This window comes from Spodoptera frugiperda, chromosome 14, assembly GCF_023101765.2.
Source record: "Spodoptera frugiperda isolate SF20-4 chromosome 14, AGI-APGP_CSIRO_Sfru_2.0, whole genome shotgun sequence".
NCBI classification, from domain to species: Eukaryota; Metazoa; Arthropoda; class Insecta; order Lepidoptera; family Noctuidae; genus Spodoptera; species Spodoptera frugiperda.
The window spans coordinates 6,669,704-6,693,720 of NC_064225.1; the positions used below are offsets into that span (position 1 = coordinate 6,669,704).

At 36.7% G+C, this 24,017-nt stretch overlaps 1 protein-coding gene across 1 annotated transcript in view; it reads right to left on the reverse strand.

Annotated features, from left to right (window-relative positions):
• Positions 1 to 3,965: 3,965 nt before the first annotated feature.
• Positions 3,966 to 24,017, reverse strand: part of LOC118279255 (anoctamin-8-like) — a 43,060-nt gene continuing 23,008 nt past the window's right edge. The window contains 18 exon segments of the mRNA XM_050698476.1: positions 3,966 to 4,185; positions 4,572 to 4,699; positions 5,063 to 5,186; positions 5,824 to 5,952; positions 6,454 to 6,559; positions 9,005 to 9,159; positions 9,680 to 9,811; positions 10,795 to 10,926; positions 11,688 to 11,885; positions 12,307 to 12,488; positions 13,007 to 13,139; positions 13,664 to 13,738; positions 14,629 to 14,684; positions 16,160 to 16,277; positions 16,743 to 16,898; positions 17,318 to 17,396; positions 17,590 to 17,693; positions 18,121 to 18,227. Coding sequence (XP_050554433.1) covers positions 4,093 to 4,185; positions 4,572 to 4,699; positions 5,063 to 5,186; positions 5,824 to 5,952; positions 6,454 to 6,559; positions 9,005 to 9,159; positions 9,680 to 9,811; positions 10,795 to 10,926; positions 11,688 to 11,885; positions 12,307 to 12,488; positions 13,007 to 13,139; positions 13,664 to 13,738; positions 14,629 to 14,684; positions 16,160 to 16,277; positions 16,743 to 16,898; positions 17,318 to 17,396; positions 17,590 to 17,693; positions 18,121 to 18,227 — 2,207 coding nt within the window. The 3' untranslated portion in view covers positions 3,966 to 4,092.

The following is a 24,017-nucleotide window of genomic DNA, read 5'->3' on the forward strand; positions in this document are numbered from 1 at the left end:
TATAGTAAAGATCCGTTATGACATGTCACTATATGCAAGGTACATACTATACAAATACATATTATCCTACATAGATAAGAAGTGAAATAGTTCTAGCCGTTTTAAAAAGAGTGATACACATTTATAACTAGGTTTACATAATACTATTTATTTACAGACCGACCGGGATGTGGTATAGTTATATACAAGTTCCTATATTCATAAATAAATAATACTGAACAAATATATAAAGCGTCATTATATTTTTTATGGGATAGGAGGTAAACGAGCATATGGATCACCTGATAGTAAGCGACCAGCGCCACCCATGGACACTGGCAACACCAGAGGAGACACAGGTACGTTGCCGACCATTTAAAAAGGAATATGCTCTCTTTAACAACGCTTGCGTTGTATCATTTTCGTTGTTTGAGTGAGGGTCACCGGGGGCGCAATTACCCCTTCCCAACAACTCCTAAATTCCTAACCCACAAAAAGCCGCGCACTTGTAACACCAATGGTGTTTCGGATGTCCATGGGTGGCGGCGATTGCTTACCATCAGGTGATCCGTCTGCTCGTTTACCGGCTTATACCATACAAAAATAATCATATGATTCATGGACGAGACAATAACAGTAAAGACATTGAACAAATAATAGGAAAAAATTGTGCTTAAATACCTATATAACACAGCATACAATTTCGATTCTTATTACTACACACATTAGGAACATAATCAAATACAGAACTATGACTAAAGAGAATCTAGTTCCTTAAAGCACATTACAAACGTATGGTTTAAGGTAAGCGTCCACAGGCCCGCATCGTACGCATCGCACGCACCGCACGCAACGGATTTTAGTTTGTCTTGTATAGAAACTCATACAACTGCGTCCACTGATCCGCATCGTACGGACCGCATCATCAGCAATGCCTACATGCGATACGTACCGATGACGTCATACGGAATGTGGACGATGCGTGCGATGCGTACGATGCGGGCCTGTGGACGCTTACCTTTATACATCACACAGCATCCAATTTTGATCCTTATTTCTACACATATAAAGAACATAATTGGTAACTAAATACAATCTAGTTACCTAAAGCATATACTTATAAATAATATGGTTTGTAGATACCACCCGGTCGGATATTAAAGCGAAACAAACGATTGAACATTGGAATGAAATAGAGAGCAACTTGAAATTATTGTCGGACAATTGCTTTACGAGACAAGCTTAGGAAACGATATCGCGGCACATGTAACCTTACAACGAAAACATTAAGCGTCGGGTGTATTGACAACTTTTTAATTAAAATATTTAGATATTTATGAACTGAGAGTCATATATTTAACATTAAAATATCGTCACTGCTTACAAACGCGAACTATTCGAAAAAAGCTCTTCTAGTTTCTAGGCACAAAGGGACTCTTCATCATGAGCAGCTTGCACAGACGCGATGAGGCGTCGCGAAGTCGATGAAGAAGAGTCCCTCTGTGACTCGAAACTAGTAGAGATTTTCTCAATATATATATATATTTACGTGTATAAACCGTTATTTTTTAATTAATTCAGTAATCTTTTCTCGAATAGTTTTACATTAGCAAGCCGTATGTTTTAAGTAATGTACTACTAAGAACTCTTGTGTAAGCTAAAACAACATACCAGTCACTGAGATACGGACCATTCTTTAAAATCTCGATAATTGAGTGCTATTCTCAAATTGGCTAGACGAATGGCAAAAACTCATACTAGGCCCTCAGAATAAAGAAGATTAAACAACAAACATAAAGTTAAGGACGATATTATGAAAGAACCGAAGGCTAAGCTATAATAAACCTTAAATACAACTAATTTAAGGTTCACATCACGAATCAAAAGTTGTCACTACACCCTTATGCTTTGATAACATTGAAAAATTCCATCGAAACACGTAAAAATACATCAAAAAGCTTTCTCCGTCACACGCGATGTGTCTGATATCTTTCTTAAACAATATCACAAATCTTTACTTCACCCCCTTTAATAAATACAGCGTTATTCCCAGTACTGGTTAACGATAATGTGACTTATGTATAGTATTTTAAGGTCTAACTTTCTACGAAATGAAATAAAGTATGATTTATTACAAGCAAAAATATGTGTGTGTGTAAATAAGAAATATTTTCTTAAACACAATGATAGAATCAAAGGATTAGAAACTTTAATGTGTCACAAAAAGATCAAAATAATTAGTATATGTAATTTATTATTTATTAGTAGTAATATCAACTATATCGTATTGCAATATGGTTGAATATAACATTTATTTTCATAAACACAATAAAATACTACTAAATCCCTTGTTTTTATGTTGTCCTTACAACTCTTACCAGTCATAATTAAACTCCTCTTCTCTCTTTCTCTATCTCTTACTCCTTCAAAGTGAAACCGTATCGCTATACAGTACTGGAAGTGACGCTCAACTCCCAAGCAAAAACACGCTTACAAAATTTGTACTCCACAAAATAATTGTCAAAACATACGATTCAAACACAATAATTCAACATTAAATCTGTTGTTTACTATAAAAAAACAAAACAATTTATTTAAAGGACTTATTACACCACCTCCCCTTTCCTTCTTTATTAAAAAGACAAAATTTGATTGTTTGTTTGCTAATTTCTTTATATTTAGTTAGCTTCGAAACTACTGAACCGATTTGGAAAATTCTTACACTATCAGAAAGACTTTTCTGAGAGTAACATAGGCTAGTATTTATCCCGATATTTCAAAACAAGAAAAAATGTAGAGAAACAATAAATTCAACATCTAAATGTGGATACTTAGACGAAATGATAGTTTGTGATTTAATTTCACAAGAAGATGGTGTAATAAGTCCTTGAAACAATAATTCTACGTTTAATATACATTGTTAAGTCTATACTATGCTATGGTCTATAACAGGCGCTATGTGGTAACTAGCTAGTTGTACTCCGTTCGTTTGAGGCACATCCAGTTGTTAAACATCCGTGTTTCAAAGAAGGTACAATAAAATTAAATGAAATTGTAACTGTTACGAAATTATAATTATTATTAGGGTCGGTTCGTATCTGGCGTAAAATACGTCGTATTATCGGTTGCACTGACGTATCATCGGTTGAGTGTGAACGATCAAGTGTTTTTCTATACATTTGTCTGTTCTGGCATTACGCGACCGATATTACGCAATGCATGTTCCGTCAGATATGAACCGACTCTTAATATTACATTAGATTAATTGATACACATAAACTATGTGTATGTATAAAGTTAATTCCAAATTCATATGAATTTATAATCTAATCAATTAGCCCGGTCTGCATTCGATTACTCAAGGTATGTAATTGGATATCCGATAATTTTGACTAATCATTTGCAAATACCAAATGTTTCTGTTTAATTGATAGTAGAATACAAACTGTTTTTAACCGATTTTGAGCTTTATTGGTTTTAGGTTAAGTCTTAAACTTCATATGTTAGAATTTACGGTAGCTCTTAATCTTTTTTAATGTATCACTTCAAAATTATGTTTGCATCTTCCTCACGTTACGTATACGCCTACTTTCGAGTTATAATGAAGCCATTGACATGCGAGATAGCGCAGCCAACAGTCACCCTTAGTACGAGTTTAATTATACGTTGAATGAAAACGAAACGCGAGCGTTCGTTCGGCGCTCTTATTAGTTGGTTCATTCACGCCGGCCAATCGGAGCGTACAGAACGCGCTCTCGTTTCGATCTCGTTTTACGTAAAGCAAACTCGCACTAAATGTACAGCTCCCAATATACTTCAACAGTTTTCGGGCTTGCTTTTGCGCCCGAAAATGAAATACATACGCGAGTAAATCACAAAAATAAATCTCAAAACAGTCACATCTGATACAAAATATCTTCACAAGAGACACTTTATAACTTTAATCTTTAAATATTTGGTTCACATTTAAAAAGCGCCTTATAGTCATTGGTTCATATACAGTTGAAATAAATATAATGACTTTAAAAAACCTTATAATAACACGGTGATATTTCAACAACTGGTTGTGCCGCTGTACCAGGGGAGTATGTACAAAAGGAGCTAGTTACCAGGCTAGGTGGTGCGCGGTTTGACGTCCTCCACTTGTATGAGCTGCTCGATCGGGATCAGGGATAGTTCGCCGCCCAACATCGGCGCCGGAAGACTCTGTGTGAGGAAAATAGTGTATTAATATGTAATAAATTGTTTAGTCATCCTACTAATGAATTAATTTCAATTTATTTATATTATTGTGATTCTGTTTTAAATTTATTTATTATGATTTTAAATATTTTGAGATTTAAATGATAATAATTTGATTTAATGTATATTTAATGATTTGCTGTGCTGTGGACTCCTATCTGATAATAAATGATTTTTATTTTATTTATTTTATTTAATATATTATAAATGCGAAAGTTTTTTTGTTTGTTTGATATTCCTTTACATTTCATCATTCAAAACGGCTGAAAGGGACGAGATGAGATTTCGGACAGGAATAGATTATGGTCTGGAATAACACATAAGCAGGTATATAAAAGGCGTATAGTTACGGGCGTGTTGACGGGCGAGCGCGCGTCGTGCGCGTGCGCGGCGGCCTCGCGTGCGCGCCGCAGCCCCAGCGAGAACACCGCCACCGACCGGACGCGCTTCACCAACGCTGCCTTCGTGCGGGACCGACCTGCGGGACACACATTATAGTAGCCGAGAGTATAGGAAATGGTAACGAACGCATACATACATACATAACTTTACGCCTGTCTCCCATGGGGGTAGGCAGAGACAATGGGCCGCCAATTGCTACGACTCTTACATACCTCTTTTGCTTCATCAACAGTCACCAAGGGCAAAATGAAAAGTACCCGCTTTTAATTTTGGCCTTCTTAAATATATCATCAATCTGGTCTCTATATGTCCGTAACGAACACACTTGTAACTTTACGTATAAGATTAAAGTAGTCGAGATAATCGAACGTAATAGACACGACATAGTTGTGACGGGTTTATCCATAAAATATTTTAAAAACTATGCATTACTACTTACTGCCTTTATCCTTAGGTTTGTCATCTTCGCTGGAGGTGGCGCTGGCGTCGATTGAGGGTGCTGACGAAGGCACTGCGTTCAGGTCTGGCTCCGAACCCCCTGCGCTAACACTGCCCGACAACTCCTAGAGCAAAAACATCAGATTATTTATTTATAGTAAACATAAGTAAAGAAAATATGTTCGTTGTTATTGGTATGGCTGTTGTTATAGTTTTTATTATGGTACACAGGTGTGATGGTGGAATTGAAAGGTCGGTAATGGAACCTTGCACTAGCTACTACCATTAGTAGACGTGTCGAGTTTGGGCCTTATAGATACGCACATTTCTTCCTGATAAAGAAAATACAATACTGGGAACCTTTTACCCCCAAACGAGTAGTCAGAGGTGCACATTGCGGCACGTAATGCCGCTATACAAAGTACACCCACTTTTCACCATTTCTGTTATAAGTCCAATGTAATAGGGGATGAGCCTATTGCCAAATTTAGATTTAGATTTGCCATGATCGTCCCACTGCAGGGCAAAGGCCTCCCCACCTTCCTTCCACTCTTATTTGTTTAAAGCTTTTTGCACTGGGCACAATTCCAGACTCAGTGCTACTACTGAGATAAAAAAGCCCACTAATATTTTACCTGACCCGGGAATCGAACCCGAGATCCCTTGCCCGGCAGTAGCACTTGCGACCACTCGACCAACGAGGTAGTCAGAAAATATAATATGTAATATAATTAAAGGTTCGTTTTTAATTAATATGTTTACCTGTAACGTAGGATTGACAAGCGGTCGATGTTGCGTGGGGTGCGGGATACAGTGCGCCGACCTGTGTAAGGGCTCGTCTCTAAGCCCGCGGACGCCCAGTAGAGAGAGTGGAGCGCCCGGCGTCGCTTCCTGGGGATAAAATGGTTGTTACTAAAATACCTAGTTTCATAACTATAAATGATATTTCATCGTTATTACTGCATACAGAAAATCTAAATAATTTGATGTCACTTATAAAGTATAGGTAAGAATACTTGTGTATAGGATAATATAACTAATGGAGTGTCCACTTATGGTAATCCTCAATAACTTCAATGTCGGTAGATTTGGCAAGTAGGTATAAAATCATGATAGTCTCGGCCAGTTTAATAACGTATCTACAGATTTACTTATATATTAAAAATATAATTTTAACACATTTTGCATGGTTCGCAAATCTAAGAACAAAAAAAAATTGGCAGTAAACACAAATATCACAATTTAATCTACCGACACATCTAATTAAATGGAGACTAATCTTATAGAGATAAAAGTGAACATCAAAACTTCGAAATTACTTTAACAATACTGTACTAAAATAATTAACATGAACATATATTTGCTACAACCTTAAAGCCTAGATCACTCTACCTTACGTCGTATAGGCTTAGTAGGACTGACATCAGGCAACGCTTGCAAAGACCCGGTGACCGTCACCGGCGGTTCTGAAGTCGTTGTTATAGACGCCGCTTTAGGCCTGAAATTTTATTTGGAAGAATATCAGCGTCACACAGTTATATTTGGGGGGATATACAAGCTTTAGTACGCTTTGGAATAGTGGATGAATAGGTAATGGAGTGTGGTTAAGAAGAAGTTGTTAAACGTGTAGTAATAGGCTAAGAGAAGGTTTGTATTGTTTTTAAAGCGCTATTTTTTATTAATGCTATTGTAATATTGATAAAATCAATTATAACGCTAAACAAGATTCAAATAAAAGTAGCATGAGTCCTACTGCTGATAAATTACTGTGCAATTTGACAGGTGCTATCTTAGTTTGAATAATTTATTTTTTGAGAATTAAATAAAAAAATATCAACATTTTTGTTAAATATCGGGGAATAATGTAAAGAACATACACAATAATCGTTTTACAAATATCGTATGTGAAAATATAACATTTTTATAAGTCAAGTTCACACTCCATTTACTATTCAATCCGTGTCAGGGAAACGTGAAAAGTGCTGAAAGTTACATACAAGTGTTAGGGTTATAATAAAAAAACAGAAGAATTATTAGCGCAAGTGCGCGTTTGTTAATACAATAAGGACTACCGTTTTTCCTGCTCACCAGATGGCACTAATGTAGCGTAAGGTTTGTTTTCTCCGGAGCTGCGGACTACCTAGCGGGTTTACCGGGGCTCCAGCTCAAAAAGCAGGAGTAGGAACGGGGTGGTTTTTAGTCAGTAAGAGTCTGACACTCCCTCTCGCCTCACCCAAGGTGAGAGAAGTTATTGGATGTATTTTTCCCCCTTAAGAAAAATGGAGGTGGCGATATGAATTCTACTCTGCCGTCATTCCACGGCTACAAAAAATTTAACGAGATTAGCTAGTTTTTCTATTGAAGTAATAGATCTCATGTTTTTTGAGGGGGTGGGGGGGGGAGAAGAATTCATTGACTTCCCCCACCTTAGGTGAGGCGAGAGATATGTCAGACTCACTGACTAAAAACCACCCCGTTTCTACTCCTGCTTTTCGAGCCGGATCCCTGGTAACCCGCTAGGCAGTCCTCAGATCCGAGTCGGAATAGACCTCATACTTACATTAGCACTATTATAGTGAGCAAATAAAATACAGTAGCCCTTTTTACATACAAATAGCACGTAGGATGGCGAAAGATGGGTGATGGCTCAGCAAAGGTACAGAGTACAGGGTAGAGGCACACAGTGGTTCATTACCTTATGGTTGCAGAAAGATAGACGAGAGACGAAGATCAACAGGTCATTTGGGTACTTTTTTTTTTGTTTTATTGGTTGTATAATACAGGTGTGTCAAGTGTAGGATAGACAGATTAGATTTAATATAATTTCAACTGTTTTGCTATGGTTTTAAAGTTGAATGTTTTTTGAACAGTTTGTGGGGTCTCTTAATCTTTTAATTGATAGTCTGATTGAACTTTTCTTGAGGGAAGTTCCCCATTGATAACGATACAACTCTTTCGCTGAGTTGCGAATATCTTAAACCGATTTCAATCTTATTTTTTTAAATAGAGTTGAGTTTTATTAAATAACATATATGACGTTACAACCCATGTTTGTCAAGATTGCTTAGACTAACTTTAAAGGCGAATTAAGTGGTAATAAAACTATTAAATACTAAATTATTTAAACATCTGTCTATCCTAAGCAAGCCGAGACGAAGCCAATAAAATGACCTGTCAACCGCAACTAGGAATCATAAGAAAAACTTCTATTACAATTAAAAGATTTATTGCAAATAAACAAAACATTAGACATTAAAAAACAAGCGTAAACTGTTAAGGAATAGAACTTATTTTTAAATAATCGCTACACACCCATCCATCTTAATACTTGTGCCAAATTAACTGAAAACAAACAAAATAATAAAATTAAAATTTCGGGAGTAGCGGGTACAAAGCCTTGCTGCTGATGATTCGAATGAGCTGTAGTAGACATGTACTAAACGTTGATAAACTATACACATAAACATGTGAGAATTGGAACAGTCAACTTAGTCTTAGTACCCCATCTTTAAAACTTTTGTAGGATTTCAGACTCTTTAGAAAAGTATTTAAAGTTGATTTTTAAGTGCTAGTCTCTAAGGCTGTATAGCCTCTATTTAATAAAGGTTCTTGTAAAGTACGAATAATCCTCGCTTTCATAAAAAACTAATATGATAAAAAAACCTTCATACTTCATTGCCACACTCGTCGTTTCTAGAAATCTATTCCTAAACGCTATTAACATATAATTAAAAAAATATTTACGTATATTTACGTAAGTACTAATCGATGGTGCCCGATTATTTTCGAAACACATCGAGGCCCATAATGACTCGAAAGTAATTGAGCATGCTTAATTACTACCCTATTACGATTACCTATATATGGAAACAGTCTAATACCTATATATGCTGCGTAAATGCAGTGCTTTGTGATAATTCTTGATAAAGATATTTTCACTTACCTGAAGGGCGGTATTTCAGGTATTTTCCCAATGAAGAGTTTCTTCTTGTCAGCTGCTGCCTTGTCATTGGCTGGTTGCTTCGGTGTGGTGGGTGTCACCGTTCTAGGGGTGTTACGAGCTGACGGACGTACGTCGTCTTGACTCGTACATTCGGACTTAAAGAGATAAAAGTTTATTTAAACATATTATTGTATTTATTTTTTAATTTTAAAACAGAATATAACGTCACCTTTGGTTTCCTCAAAGGACACGTTAGAGATAGGTAGAAGTATACAATGTCACACGCACTTTTCACCTGTTATGTTGAGTTCAATGTAATAGAGGATGTACTTTTTGCCATACATCGGGCAGAATTTCAGATGCCATGCTAATGCTTTCATGATAATGTTGCAATAAAATTACTTAAGAAAATCTTCTCATAAAATTTTCTAAAAAACTGCTGCTGCTGTACTGCAGTATGCTTGAATTGGAACTTAAAACGGGATATTTACCATGTTTTTCAATTTTAATGAGTTTCCGATATTTCGGCACTGTTGCAAGTTAAATATCCCGTTTTAAGTTCCAATTCTAGAGTTAGTGACCATGTCAGTTTAAAAACTTATATTGCAGTATGCTTCTTTATTGGCAGCATAAGACTCAAGTATTTGTATTAACATATCATGTAACCAAACTCACCATAAGCGGAGCGTGCGCGTTTTTAATGGCCTCTCGCCTCTGGAACTCGACCTTGGCCATCTCAGTGGCCAACCACGCCGGTATCTCGGGTATAGCGATGCGCAGAGCCAGTACTATCACTAGGATTACGTGCTGAAATGTACATACATACATACAGAACATTCATGGTTATTTATAGATAGTGTATTTTGAAATACAGCGAACGCAATCCAATACTTTAGTCAAATAAATCAAACTCAAATTAGGTTATACGATTATTAAAAAGAGTACGTTGAGATCTGTGCCATTTTTATATGGAAGGGGAACATCATCAAATGACTTCTCTCGCCTTGGGCGAGGTGAAAGGGGTGTCAGAATCTTCCTAACTAAAAACTACTCTAGTTCTGCTTTTTAAGCCGGAGCCCTGGTAGCCCGCTAGGTAGTGCGCAGACCCGGGATATCTGTGCTCTTAGTTCGAGTTTGCTGTATGTTTAACAAGATCGAAATGAGAGCGCGTTCGGCACTCTGGATTGGTTAGTTAATATGAGCCGGCCAATCAGAGCGCCGAACGCGTTCTCATTTTGGTCTCGTTAAACGTAAAGCAAACTCGTACTAAGGGAACTGTAAAATGCAATCGTTAACTAACTATAAATCCTATATTATCGATAATTTATTGTTATGATAGATTATTTCAGTAATGTCTAAGTGGTGTGATTAGATAAGTTTACGTTGAAAAGATTGTACATTGTATTAAGATTCTTTTTATCTTTTCGTTCGTAAAATAAGGCAAATCGAGATAATTACTAATCTTATAATACATTTGTTCTATCAATCTTGCCAATTATTTATACTGTTAGTATTTCATGACGATTATCTAAATATGCAGCGTAAATGTAAGTAACGCAATAAACCTTTAATTTACGCATTGTTCAAAGAAATATAGACCTGAGATTAGCATTTTGCGCGCTCTTCTTGAACAAATAAAATAAAGCTGAACAATAAAATAAGCCAAAAACATTTATCCCATTAAATCACAAATCCTCAGTCTTGAAAATAAATTAATCTCTTGATTTGTAGAAGCGAAGTGAAGAAGTTCTTACTTGTTCTATACTTCGCCATAGCAAATTGCCCCTTACCTCAAGCGCCACAATGACGAGTATGGTCTGCGCGGGTGTAGCATCAGGCAGCATGCGGTGCACGGGGCCGGACAGACCTATCAGCGCGCAGTTCACTAGGACAGCCACTGCTACCATCGCTTCCATAGCATGCTGAGGGATTAAAGTAAGCAATTTAATAGAGTTGTTTGAACAAGGAGAAGAACTTTCCTCTCCTTGTTAAACAACTAATGAATGAGCCGATAAAATAACAATTAATTTGGTTCGTCTCACGAAAGTTACAATAAAATTTAATCGTTATATCACATTACACGGTTTTTTAATGGGGGAAAATCATTCAATGGCTTTTCTCGTCAAGGCGAGAGGGAGTATCAGACTCTTACTGACTGAAAAACCAACCCGTTCCTACTTCTGCTTTTCGAGCCGGAGCCTCAATAAACTAGGTAGCTAGGTAATCCGCAGCTCCGGATCAGACGGCTAGTTTCAATAATAAAAACCTATCAAACTGCAGATTCATTGAAATTGGTCGATAATTACATTTTCACCGAAGACCTCATTCGATTTGGGCATGTTCTATCACTTCAACTATTGTGTCATGCAAAGTCACAATAATTGAAGATGTTTCTTCTTTATTTTCTTTTTTAAAAACCGTTGTGCGCTGACAAACATACATGTTCACATACATATGACACCCAGACACGAATCAACGATTTGTGGATCACACAAAGAATTCTTGGACGTTCAAAAGTGCCTTCCCGGTTTATTAATTTTGACATCTGACTTTTTTTAGTTGCTCTGTGTGGGTATCGAACTGCTAAACGTTGCGCGACAGCTGGTCGCCCATCCTCTGGACTACCTAATTGTATTTCTGAAAATAGCATGAGTAATAACAAAATACACCAATATCCACATACCTGCCAACTGCCAATACTCTTGACTCGTTCCCCAAAGGGCCGCTGAGCGACATGGCACAGCTTGAACGCGTCCGCTCTGATCTCCGCCGCGTTGTTAAGCAGCGCACACACGGCCGCCAAAGGGAACGCGGACGAAAACAGAACCACGTGGCCGAGCTGTGTCAGCATTTCTAAATATTCCGCGAATGTGCCGTCGTACTGTGGAGAGATTGGAAGATTAATAATTAATGTGTTATTAAAAGTAGAAAAATACAATGATAATTGTGTCAATTGGTTAGAAATTAGTAAAATATATAAAAATCCATTGAATTTTATGGTGATTAATTTCACTATAAAATTTTTATTTGACCAAATTAAAATTAATAAAGAAGTGTTATAATTACAGGCACGACACATGGCCAGACTTTTTGTGGTGGTTATTGCCATAATTACATTTTAATAATTTGAAAGAAAGAAATTACAAAACCAATTTGAGATAGTAAGTTACAGAAAGAAATAATGTATAAACACACAATGCGCAAACTAAGGGTAAGTTTGCGCAAACTTATCTCTAGTTTGCGCAATGAGTATTTTCATCACGAAAACTCTGTCCATGCTTCGTATCTCGTATCATACGTACCCTAAACAGCTGCGACTCCAACTCAGCCTGATGTATGACCTTCTGTCCGACAATGGGCTCAGAGTCCCTTCTATCATCCTTCTCCTTGTCTGTGCCTCCGTTCACGAGGCTGTTCTCCGGAGGATCGCCTGAGGAGTCCGTCTTCTTTTCGAATAACTCTGTTAACTGAGCTGATGTTGGTACTGTAAGAAAAAAATTCAAAATCATGTCTTTTATGTCTCAAGAGGGTATAAGCAGTGATGTCATAATAATTATAATCTTTACGCTAGTTATTCTGTTTTATTTAATACAGTGTGAGATTATTACTATACATAGACTTTTTTCTATGGAGTAACATTAAAATAGTATCTGTGGTATGTGTGGGAGAGCCATGCTTCGGCACAAATGGGCCGGTGGCCCAATTACTCTCCATCCCAATCCCGGATTCCCCAATAACCCTTAAATTTCTAACCCCCAAAAGGGTATTTCGGGTGTCCACGGGCGGTTAATTGCTTGCCGCTTATTAGGTAAGCCGTCGGCTCGTTTACCGGATTATTCCATAAAAAATCTAAAATAGCACAAAATAACTCAAGGAACCATTATATTTATGATACCACATTATTTAAATAAATCTGTCACCTACAACCTCATCTAAAAAATCTTAATATAAATAAGTGAAGTTACCAATAAACCTATATAAAATAATGTAACCAGAACTTACTTTTACTGGGACTAATGGCACCGAACACGTCGACACAGATCTTGGCGAGCCTCAGGTTTTCAATCAGATACGGTAACGCCGACTCTTTCAGGTTACCGATCACTTGTCGGGTAATCAACAATACTGCTAGTTGCTGGAATCAAAGGGATATTTGGTTAAGACTGAACCGTAGTATACATAAGTTTGGTAAGTGATACATGCCTATAGATATCTCTGGTGTCGCAAAAGTACGTAGGCTTTTCTGTATGTTTACCATCTGGCCACCAAAAGTTTTATTTTAGAGAAATAAAGTTTTTCGTCATTCAAAATTCCAAAATCCGAAAGATCACAGAAAACTGACGTGAAACAACGATTGCGTTATGTTTCGTTGTGTGAGTGAGTAATTACCCCACTTCCTTTCTTCCCAATCCCCAATTCCCCAAGAACCCTTAAATTCCTGGCCCCCAAAAGGCTTGTAACGCATCTGGTGTTTCGAGTGTCCATGGGTGACGGCGATGGCTTACCATTAGGTGCTCGTTTACCAGCTTATACCATAAAAAAATGTTGAGACGCAATTTTTAGCACCAACTTTTCTCCTGTTACTTCGGGCTTCCCGAGCACGATTCCGGATTCCGTAGTATCACTGAGAATAATATTAAAATAGTGTAAAATACGCACCTCTTTTAATTTATCCATATCCTGCAGATAGAACGCGATATAGAACAAACTCATGAACGAGTTGACGAATTGAAACTGAAAGAAAATATTAAAACAAATTAATTTTATATTTAGAAAAAAATATTAACAACATCAAAAGCGAACTATTCACGACTACAACAGTACTAGTACTTCATTAACAATGAATTTATTTATGAATTATACTAAAATATTAATTTAAATTATGTTAACAATGTTTGCACGGCTAAAAACATAAATACATTTACTAAGGCTTTTCAACATGAGTAAGAAAGGAAAGGAATTGATGTTTCCTTCAATTATAAATCAAATATCTACATTTTACATTTTATTTATTTACATTTTATGTAACTAAATATTAATTATATTATTCTTGAGGTTATTTACATTATAAGAAACAAATTATTCTACATGCCCCCATAAAGTTGAGTGTGAGTTAAGAATATTAACCCACACATAGATAAGTATGTAGTAATTGAACATATAGCCCAGAGAAATCATTATTACATAGCAAGAATTTTAGTATGCACAGAAGTGCTATGTTATTGTTATGTATTTTAAGAAAATAAAATTGTAAATATGTAATATCAACAAAAGAGATATCAAAACAAAAATGTTGGTAGTTGCGCAAAGAAAACAAAGTTATTGCGCTAACACATCTTATGGAAATGGAATTTTGCGCAAAGTTAGCGCACATTACATATAATATGAATTTTAAAATTTCTTTTGTTGATAGTACAATAAATGTTAATACACAATTAGATCGGCATGCAAGCAAAAAGAAAACAGCGTGCAAACTATATCACTGTGTTTCCAGATTCATTATGATTTACCAATCTTCTGATCTTTGGTTAAAACCTGCTCCGTTACTATGAAGCAAAGCGTGATGGAAGCTTAGCTTTTGAGTATGGCGTTAGTTTTTTTTACAGCATTTTATAAATACAAACCAATGCTATTTTCACAATCAGATGATTCTCATACTTTGTCTCGAGTCGATAGTTTTCTGTTTCAAAAAATGACGTCACAATTCAGTGTTACCATATTTTTTGTTTTTTATTTTATTTAGTGATGTGTCCAGTCCCGTTTGGTAAGCAGTAAAGAGAAAAAATAATATGCTCTATAGTATATCCTCTACACACTGTGTTATGCTACTGATTATTTGTTACTAATCTATGTGTCTATTTAAATTTCGATTAATCAACTATTTAAGAGTATTATTTAAATAAATTGATGTACTAAATATCGCTATACGAAGAAAATCTCAATATATTCAAAACTAAATATCATGCAAGATTTTTGTTTAACAAAATGTCTTATTGCACATATTTGGCACAGAAATATAAAAGTATATAAATTCTTGGATGTCTTTAATAAATTAAGCATGTACAGCTTCCACACGTAATTGTTCGACGAGATTACTCGACTAGTCTAGGCTCATATTTATGAGCCCCTGGTATGGCTTGAAACTAGACAAGTAACATTGTCAAACAATTTTGTGAGATAACCGTACAAGTAAAATAATTTGGAATCTATACTATTAAGAATTATAACTTATGTATGTGCAATAAGACAAAACGTACCATAAAATCGATTTACTTGGCAAAATTCAACAATCTTTGGTACCGACTAACTATATTACGGGAAAGATATTAGAATCACACTTCATTTCGATCATATATTAATTTGTATCCAAACCAAACAAAATATACACACACAATGACGTCACAATGTAAAACATTCTTAGGTCAGTGGTTGAAGAGAATACTATAAGCAAGGAGAAATAATCTTCCAGATATTTACCAATTTCATTCTGGGAAAAGAAACTATCTATCGTAACGGTAAGGATCTATGTACAGTAACGCAACATCCTGCGTGAGCGATCTAGAACCGAACGCGGTGCGAAGCGGATACGTTCTACATGTATGTGAATCGTTTAATTTTGTTTTTGTTTCCAACATTATAAACAAAAACGTGATAGCACCGCGTCCAGTTCGCGCGACAATATCAAGCAATCACGTGCGGTTGGTGACTTATATTTAGACAGATTGTTGTTTTTGCGTCATACCGCCCCGCATCGCCTTTGCGTCTAGACCGCTCACGCAAGACGTAGCATAAGGGATGACTAACACACGTAAGAAGTTCCATTTCTATTTTTTTATGCAAAAGAAGTTCAGGTAATCTTAAAATGTACCTCTCACCAGGATAAAAGTTCTAGGGAAAATAGTGCCATATAATACATTACTGCTGACTAAAATTATTGAGTGACTAGGCTGAAAATGTACATTTTTACAGCTAATTCTACTGCACATAGGTATTTAGGAGAGTGCAAGGAAACTTCAACCATTAAGAGAACGGGACCAAAGGCTAACATATTAAACCACTGACCCAAGACAGACACACAAACGAAACAAAAACAGAACAAAACTGAACTCTCTTCCACACAAATTAGGGTTCATTTTACAAAGAATGGGACATTACCTTTGTCGTTGAGCCACCTCGCTATTCTGGCGTAAACTTCCTCTTCGATCGCGATTATTATAGCGAGCAAAGCTCGAGGTATCCACGTGAAATATACTATGTTTGTTTCCCACCAATCCTGTGGAAGAAGGAATTGAGGAAATAATAACTTGAACACGAACATTTTAACATATATCTCGAGGGAGAGCGATCATATTATGGCAAGAGTGGAGCGGCTCGACTGGAGTGATAACATTACCTTGTAGAAAACCGCCGTGAAACAACCAAAAGGTTGTGTTTAACCGTGTGGATGAGGTCACCGGAGGCTAAAACCTCCCCTCCATCCCCAATCCTGAATCTATAAATCCCCAAAAGGTCGACAACGCACTAATAACTCTACTAGTATTAGGCTTATCACTGGGCGACGCAGATTGCTTACCATCAGGTGATTCATTTGCTCGTTTGACGATCGACTTCATAAAAAAGCTTTATTATAACACAAACCTCACCCACATAACATAACTCGTGCAAAGTAACATACATGTTTAATCAGCCTCTTCAAAGAACAAGAACAAAAATAAACATTATTTTAAATCGTACATACCTGTGCCCTCAACAAGGCGAACGTAGCGGCGGCGGCGACGGACAGACAGACACACATGAGCGGGAACGACACGCAGTGCCTCCACACGCGACGGCGCCACGCCGCGTACACCGGCTCCGGCCGACCTGTTACACTGCTCGTACTCATCTCGCCCTGGTGACAAACAGAAGATGTATCCTCAAAAACGCCGATTTGTTTCGAATGTAAGCGATCTCTTTCGGATATTACTTGATCACTTTCGAGCGTGACTCGAAAAAGATCGATCGTTCTCTAAAAGAATCGGGTATCGTCGGTGACTTTCGAGCGTTATTCGAGTACTTTTGAGCGTTACACGAAAACTGAAACCTTTCTCCAATCACTTAAAACAACGCGAGCGAAACCTTATATACCCCAATATTAGTAGTAAAGTGTTGCGATGTAAGAAAAAATATAGTAATATCGTTCATGGTATCAAATCTAGCTTATTTTCTTAAAGAAGCCATTCCGCCTGTATGGTAAAAATGTCCTATACAATATTCCTTTTGAACGCCAATGGCATGAATAGATGTCATGCGCAACCTGTGCGCCACCGACATCTATAGATGCCAAGGTTCAACCAGCAACTCATCTCTCTGGTCCAATGTTCCCCATTTGTATGCGAGCACGTTTGAGTACCTGAAATCCAATACACATTTACAATATTACCTTCACATATTTATTTTACACTTTATGTACAGTAAAACAATGTTGGACTTAATGCCAATTTGGCATTCTCTAACAGTCAACCTTATATCATATCCTTGCAGACAATCGTGGTGTTTTGATAAATATGAAAGAATTAGTACCTAAGTATAGAGGTTCTACATACCTTTTCCAAGTTTCTAAGTATACACACGCCCAAAGTACGTTGAACAGTGAAAATAATACATAAGCTATGTCCTTCCAATTTTCGTTTGCTGTGCCGAGCCAAATCTGGAAACAAAAAGTCAATATTAATATATAAAAACGAATAAGCAAACAAAAAAAAATAATTTCACCTTTCTCAAGAACTAGATTAACAGTATACTTAGTACGAGTTTGCATTACGTTGAACGAAAACGGACCAAGAATGCGTTCAGCGCTTTGATAGCGAATAAACCAACCAATCAGAGCGCCGAACGCGCTCTCGTTTCGATTTCGTTTAACGTAAAGCAAACTCATACTACTAAGGGTACTAACCCAAATCAGCTTATGCATGCTTTACAGGATTTAAGGTTTTTTTTATGGAATAGGTGGCAAACTAGAAGACGGGTCTAATGGTTAGCGATCAGCGCCGCCCATGGCAACAACCCCCGTTGTTATAATATGTTACTTAAGCATAATTATGACAATGTAAATATAAATAAATAATGAAACTTACCCAAAATATAAAGCCAACAGCCGCCGGTACCGTTAACGACCGCGTGTAGTGACCGAGCCAAGCGAAGTACATCGCTATCTTAACACCGAAATATTCGCCAATCTCATCTGAAAATTAATGTCGTAAAAAATTAAAAATAGTCATAATTTTTTACAGTATTGTGTAATAAATTAAAATTAAAGACAACTCCGTAATTTAATTACAATTTAATAAAAAAAAAAATTACCTATAACTTATTTAAGTTTTTATTTCATGGAAATTTATTCAATGTAACCATGTATATAAATAAAAATTCTTATTCTATATAGAATTATATAAAACTACAATTTATTACAACTTCAGACAAACTAAATTATACTAAATTCCAATTTGTTATTAACTAATAATATTTATCTACGAACTAACAAACCTCGGCCAAAAAACCTCCGTTTCGCCACCAGATGGGCTTTACTTTTTTATTTTTTTGCTATAAACCTCACGAAACCCGAGGCCTTTCTAAGGAATGCAAAACTACGCAACTCGGTTCGTGCGTTCTGGAGTTACAGCGTCAGGAAGGAAAACCCGACTTTTTTTTAGGTTATAAAATGTGGCCAAAAACAGCGTCAGTTATTCAACCCAAAAGTCTGCGATAGTTGACATTTGAGTGAGCGGAGTAGAATCACAGAGATTCATGTCCCGGGATCATCACTCGCTGTTCAGTCGAGTCAGTTAAGACCCTCCTGATGGCACCGAGTCACTGAGCGCGCCGGCTATCTATACTCCGAGCGGTAACGAAACCAGAGCGCGAATTTAAACCGGGCAACGCCATCTATCGAGCTATGAGACAACTCGGTGTAATTTTTTTTCGTAAAAATTTTTTATGTTTGTTTTTAAGAAATGGATATACAGGGTGTATTTCTGAAAACGAAACGCATTCAAGGAGGTGACTCGGCTATCGATTCTGAGTCCAAATCAATAAAAAAAATGAAAAGATTTTTTTTTTATTTTTTTTGTAAAATACGGAAATCCGTAAGTGAGAACTCCGCCTATCACATTTCGAACGTTATGTAACTAGCTTAAAACGCGGCATTACACACACAAATGCTAACACGTATTTCGATATTATTACCAATTTCCAAATTACCAATAAGAAACCGCGAACTCGCCACTGGCCCCGCCCCCTAGCGCTTCATCCCTATAGCGCATACGCACACGCACATAATGCACACGCATTCCGTTCAGTATGTGCTTGTCACTGCCGTGAGAGGGTGTAGTTGCGAATTAGTTCCGCGTGACATTGAAATTCAGTTGCTAATAAGTACCTAAAATCAGTGTTTTCACTATGACAGACAATTTTTCGAATGTTGAATTAGTTGAGATGGTCCGTCTTTACGCCATCAGTGGAAACAACGTGCGTCGTGCCATCCAAATGTTCCGCGAAATGTTTCCGAACCGCCAACCCCCGACACCGGCCGTCATGCTAGCTGCAACCCAGAGGCTACGGGATTTTCGGCAGTTCGACGTTCCTTGGCATGCGGAAGGTCGCGGCAGCCAAGGCCTGCCTGTTGCCTTGCAGGAAGATATCCTGGAGTTCTTCCAGCGAGAGCCACGGGCAAGTACGCGGGAGGCAGGTCGACGGTTTGGAGTACACCACTCTACGGTGTGGCGCCTATTGAAACGGGAAGAACAACATCCCTTCCATTTTCAAAAGGTGCAAGACCTACACGCGAGTGACAACGCCGTACGGGTTGCATTCTGCCGCTGGTTGCTCGATAATCAAGAGGCCAACATTTTGTGGACAGACGAGTGTTTGTTCACTCGAGTCGGGGTGTACAATGTTCACAATGAACACTGGTGGGCACATCGCGACCATAACCCGCATGTCACAAAACCGCATGCATTTCAAGTACGATTTGGTCTCAATGTGTGGGCTGGCATAATAGGCAACCACGTACTTGGACCTTATTTTATAAATGGGCACCTTAATAGCGTCACCTATTTAGAACTGTTGCGACACGTAGTCGAGGATATGTTGGATGACATTCCTCTAGCACTCCATCGCAACCTGTACTATCAGCAGGACGGTGCTCCCCCACACTATGGTCGACAAGTACGTGAGTACCTACAAGAAAGATTTGGCAACCAGTGGATCGGCCGTGGTGGACCTGTGGCGTGGCCTCCGCGGTCGCCGGACTTGACACCTCTGGACTTTTACTTGTGGGGAGACATCAAAAGATTGGTGTACACGGACGAGATCGATGATGTTGACCAATTACGCGTGAAAGTGATCAGTGCCTTCGATACAGTGAGAACAAATGTGTTAGTGTTGCGTAAGTTGAAGGAGAACCAGCGACGTCGTGCACAACTTTGCATAGATTGCGAAGGTGGAAACTTCGAACAGTATCTCCACTTAACTTAGGTACGTCATTTATTTATTTGTTGTAAATGCCTACTTTGTTATGAATGTGTAAAGAACAGATACGTCTAACTATCACATACCTACTTAATTAGAGTAGGTAAGATGTAATGAGCTTATGTAGTTCAATACATAAATCCACTCTAAGACTATCTTTCGAATCTTACTACCTAACAAAAACTTTGTAAGAATAAATCTACACCTGCCTACAAACAAATCGACGCACCCAGTCTGCTTTGATTTAGATAATATTCATTCATAACAATTTTAAATACATCAATCTAAATTACAATTGACGAAATGTTATTACACTAACAAACATGCCAATATTGTCAATAACTTTTCGTTTTCGAATTTTAGAACATGTAGGCAAAAATTAAGGTCTGTAATGCATCAAACTTTCAAATTACATTAGTAGTTTTGGCTCTCTAAATATCAATTTTTACATAACTACTGAATTCACATAACTACATCTCACCCAGACCCGATACAACAATTTGTGAATTATACACAGTTATTCCATGCTGGAATCGAACCCGCGACTCATTATGTTATCGGTTGTTGCCCGCCACTGCGCTATTCTGATTAAATAGCTAGACCGCTAGCAGAAACTTGTTTATTTTAGATCGGATTAAGAATGCATTAAAAACATCGATGAATTTAAAGAAATTGTTCTAACACACAAAAATAAAACAAGCAGCTGAGCGATATTCAGCAGGATTGCAATAAGACGTAATAAGTAAATCATTACTTAACTAGTACCTACTATGAAACAGCTGATAAGTACCGCAGGAACCTACGTGTAGGGATAATAAGTAGCTAAGTAGTATACTAATCGTTAGAAATTAGTTAGGCAATAACAAACTAACAATAATAAGTAAATCATTACTTAACTAGTACCTACTATGAAACAGCTGATAAGTACCGCAGGAACCTACGTGTAGGGATAATAAGTAGCTAAGTAGTATACTAATCGTTAGAAATTAGTTAGGCAATAACAAACTAACAATAATAAGTAAATCATTACTTAACTAGTACCTACTATGAAACAGCTGATAAGTACCGCAGGAACCTACGTGTAGGGATAATAAGTAGCTAAGTAGTATACTAATCGTTAGAAATTAGTTAGGCAATAACAAATTAACAATAATAAGTAAATCATTACTTAACTAGTACCTACTATGAAACAGCTGATAAGTACCGCAGGAACCTACGTGTAGGGATAATAAGTAGCTAAGTAGTATACTAATCGTTAGAAATTAGTTAGGCAATAACAAACTAACAATAATAAGTAAATCATTACTTAACTAGTACCTACTATGAAACAGCTGATAAGTACCGCAGGAACCTACGTGTAGGGATAATAAGTAGCTAAGTAGTATACTAATCGTTAGAAATTAGTTAGGCAATAACAAACTAACAATAATAAGTAAATCATTACTTAACTAGTACCTACTATGAAACAGCTGATAAGTACCGCAGGAACCTACGTGTAGGGATAATAAGTAGCTAAGTAGTATACTAATCGTTAGAAATTAGTTAGGCAATAACAAACTAACAATAATAAGTAAATCATTACTTAACTAGTACCTACTATGAAACAGCTGATAAGTACCGCAGGAACCTACGTGTAGTGATAATAAGTAGCTAAGTAGTATACTAATCGTTAGAAATTAGTTAGGCAATAACAAACTAACAATAATAAGTAAATCATTACTTAACTAGTACCTACTATGAAACAGCTGATAAGTACCGCAGGAACCTACGTGTAGGGATAATAAGTAGCTAAGTAGTATACTAATCGTTAGAAATTAGTTAGGCAATAACAAATTAACAATAATAAGTAAATCATTACTTAACTAGTACCTACTATGAAACAGCTGATAAGTACCGCAGGAACCTACGTGTAGTGATAATAAGTAGCTAAGTAGTATACTAATCGTTAGAAATTAGTTAGGCAATAACAAACTAACAATAATAAGTAAATCATTACTTAACTAGTACCTACTATGAAACAGCTGATAAGTACCGCAGGAACCTACGTGTAGGGATAATAAGTAGCTAAGTAGTATACTAATCGTTAGAAATTAGTTAGGCAATAACAAATTAACAATAAAGTAGGTGATAGGTACGTAGTACGTAGGTTATGCGGATGAAACCATTTTCAGATTTAGATCATACTTATGAACTATTTAATACCAAAAGTAATTTCATATTAACAGTTTTAATACCATCTACCAAAACTTTGAACTGAAGAACTATCTAGGTAGACAGAATACGTTAGTAAACTATCTAACATCACGCCCGCAAACAGCTGAGCGCTTGGACTACCTACGTACTTACCTATGTGTGTTTATTATCCAGATCTTACGATTCTAAGTTTGAAATTGTTTGTTTTACGTATTCAGCAGGATGTTTATAAAATTTTACTAATAAATCATAATTTATCAGCTATTATGAATCAACTGATAAGTACCGTACCTATGGTCACTTACTAAATGGTTAATAAACGATTTTATTCAAATAGGAAACAAAATTTTACATCATTCGATTTAAAACACGAATAAAACTTTGGGCTGAACTTACCTACCTACAATGCGTTTGTTGATATTAGTTAGTAGCATAGAGCAACGCGGACATTGTACGGTACGAGGTCCGCGTTGCTCTATGGTTACTAGGTACCTAAGATTATGCTCGCAAACAGCTGAGCGTTTCGATTAGATCCCTACCTACCTATTCGTAGCGATGTGTATTCATAATTCAGACCTTAAATAACTAAGTTTTAAATTATTAGTATCCAGCAGGATTGCAATAAAACGTAATAAGTAAATCATTAGGTACGTAGTGTTATGAATCAGCTGATACCTACGTTTTCTTTGAAGATACGAGTACTACTTTTTTTATTGATTGTTTCTGCACTCTAAGATTATTGAAAATGTGTTAACAATCAAATCAGTAACGAATGAATGTTGGAGATTATTTTTCTTTTCGCTTTCTAACTGCCTACTCGCGCGGCGTCTCGCGTGGCCCCGCCCACTGACCTTCGACGCTGTCTTGTTACGGCTGTGTGCGTGACATGTTGGGCGATTCTGAATATTGGTGACAAATTATTCTGAAAGACGGCCAAACTTAAATAATTTATTATAGCTGTGTTTTTAACTATTGGCCAGAAACCTTATTTTAAATTGAACATTTTTTACTTCCGTGACATGCTCCCGAGTTCTGTCTAGGTTTCAAATCTGCACCCTGTATAAATATGTGTTTTTTTATAGAAAAATATTTATGTTGAAATTTTTTGGAGATACTGTGTAGTTTTCTTGTTCTTATAGTCAATCTATAGAGCTTTGTGTCTTGTATTATAATCTTAACTTAAATAAAAAAAATATTAAATACTAAATTCAAAATTAAATACTAAGGTTCAGGTAAAAATTAAAGAAATTGAAAATCAATAATATCTATTGTCAATAATACCATACAGATCTTGTGTCATATTTTTTAAAAG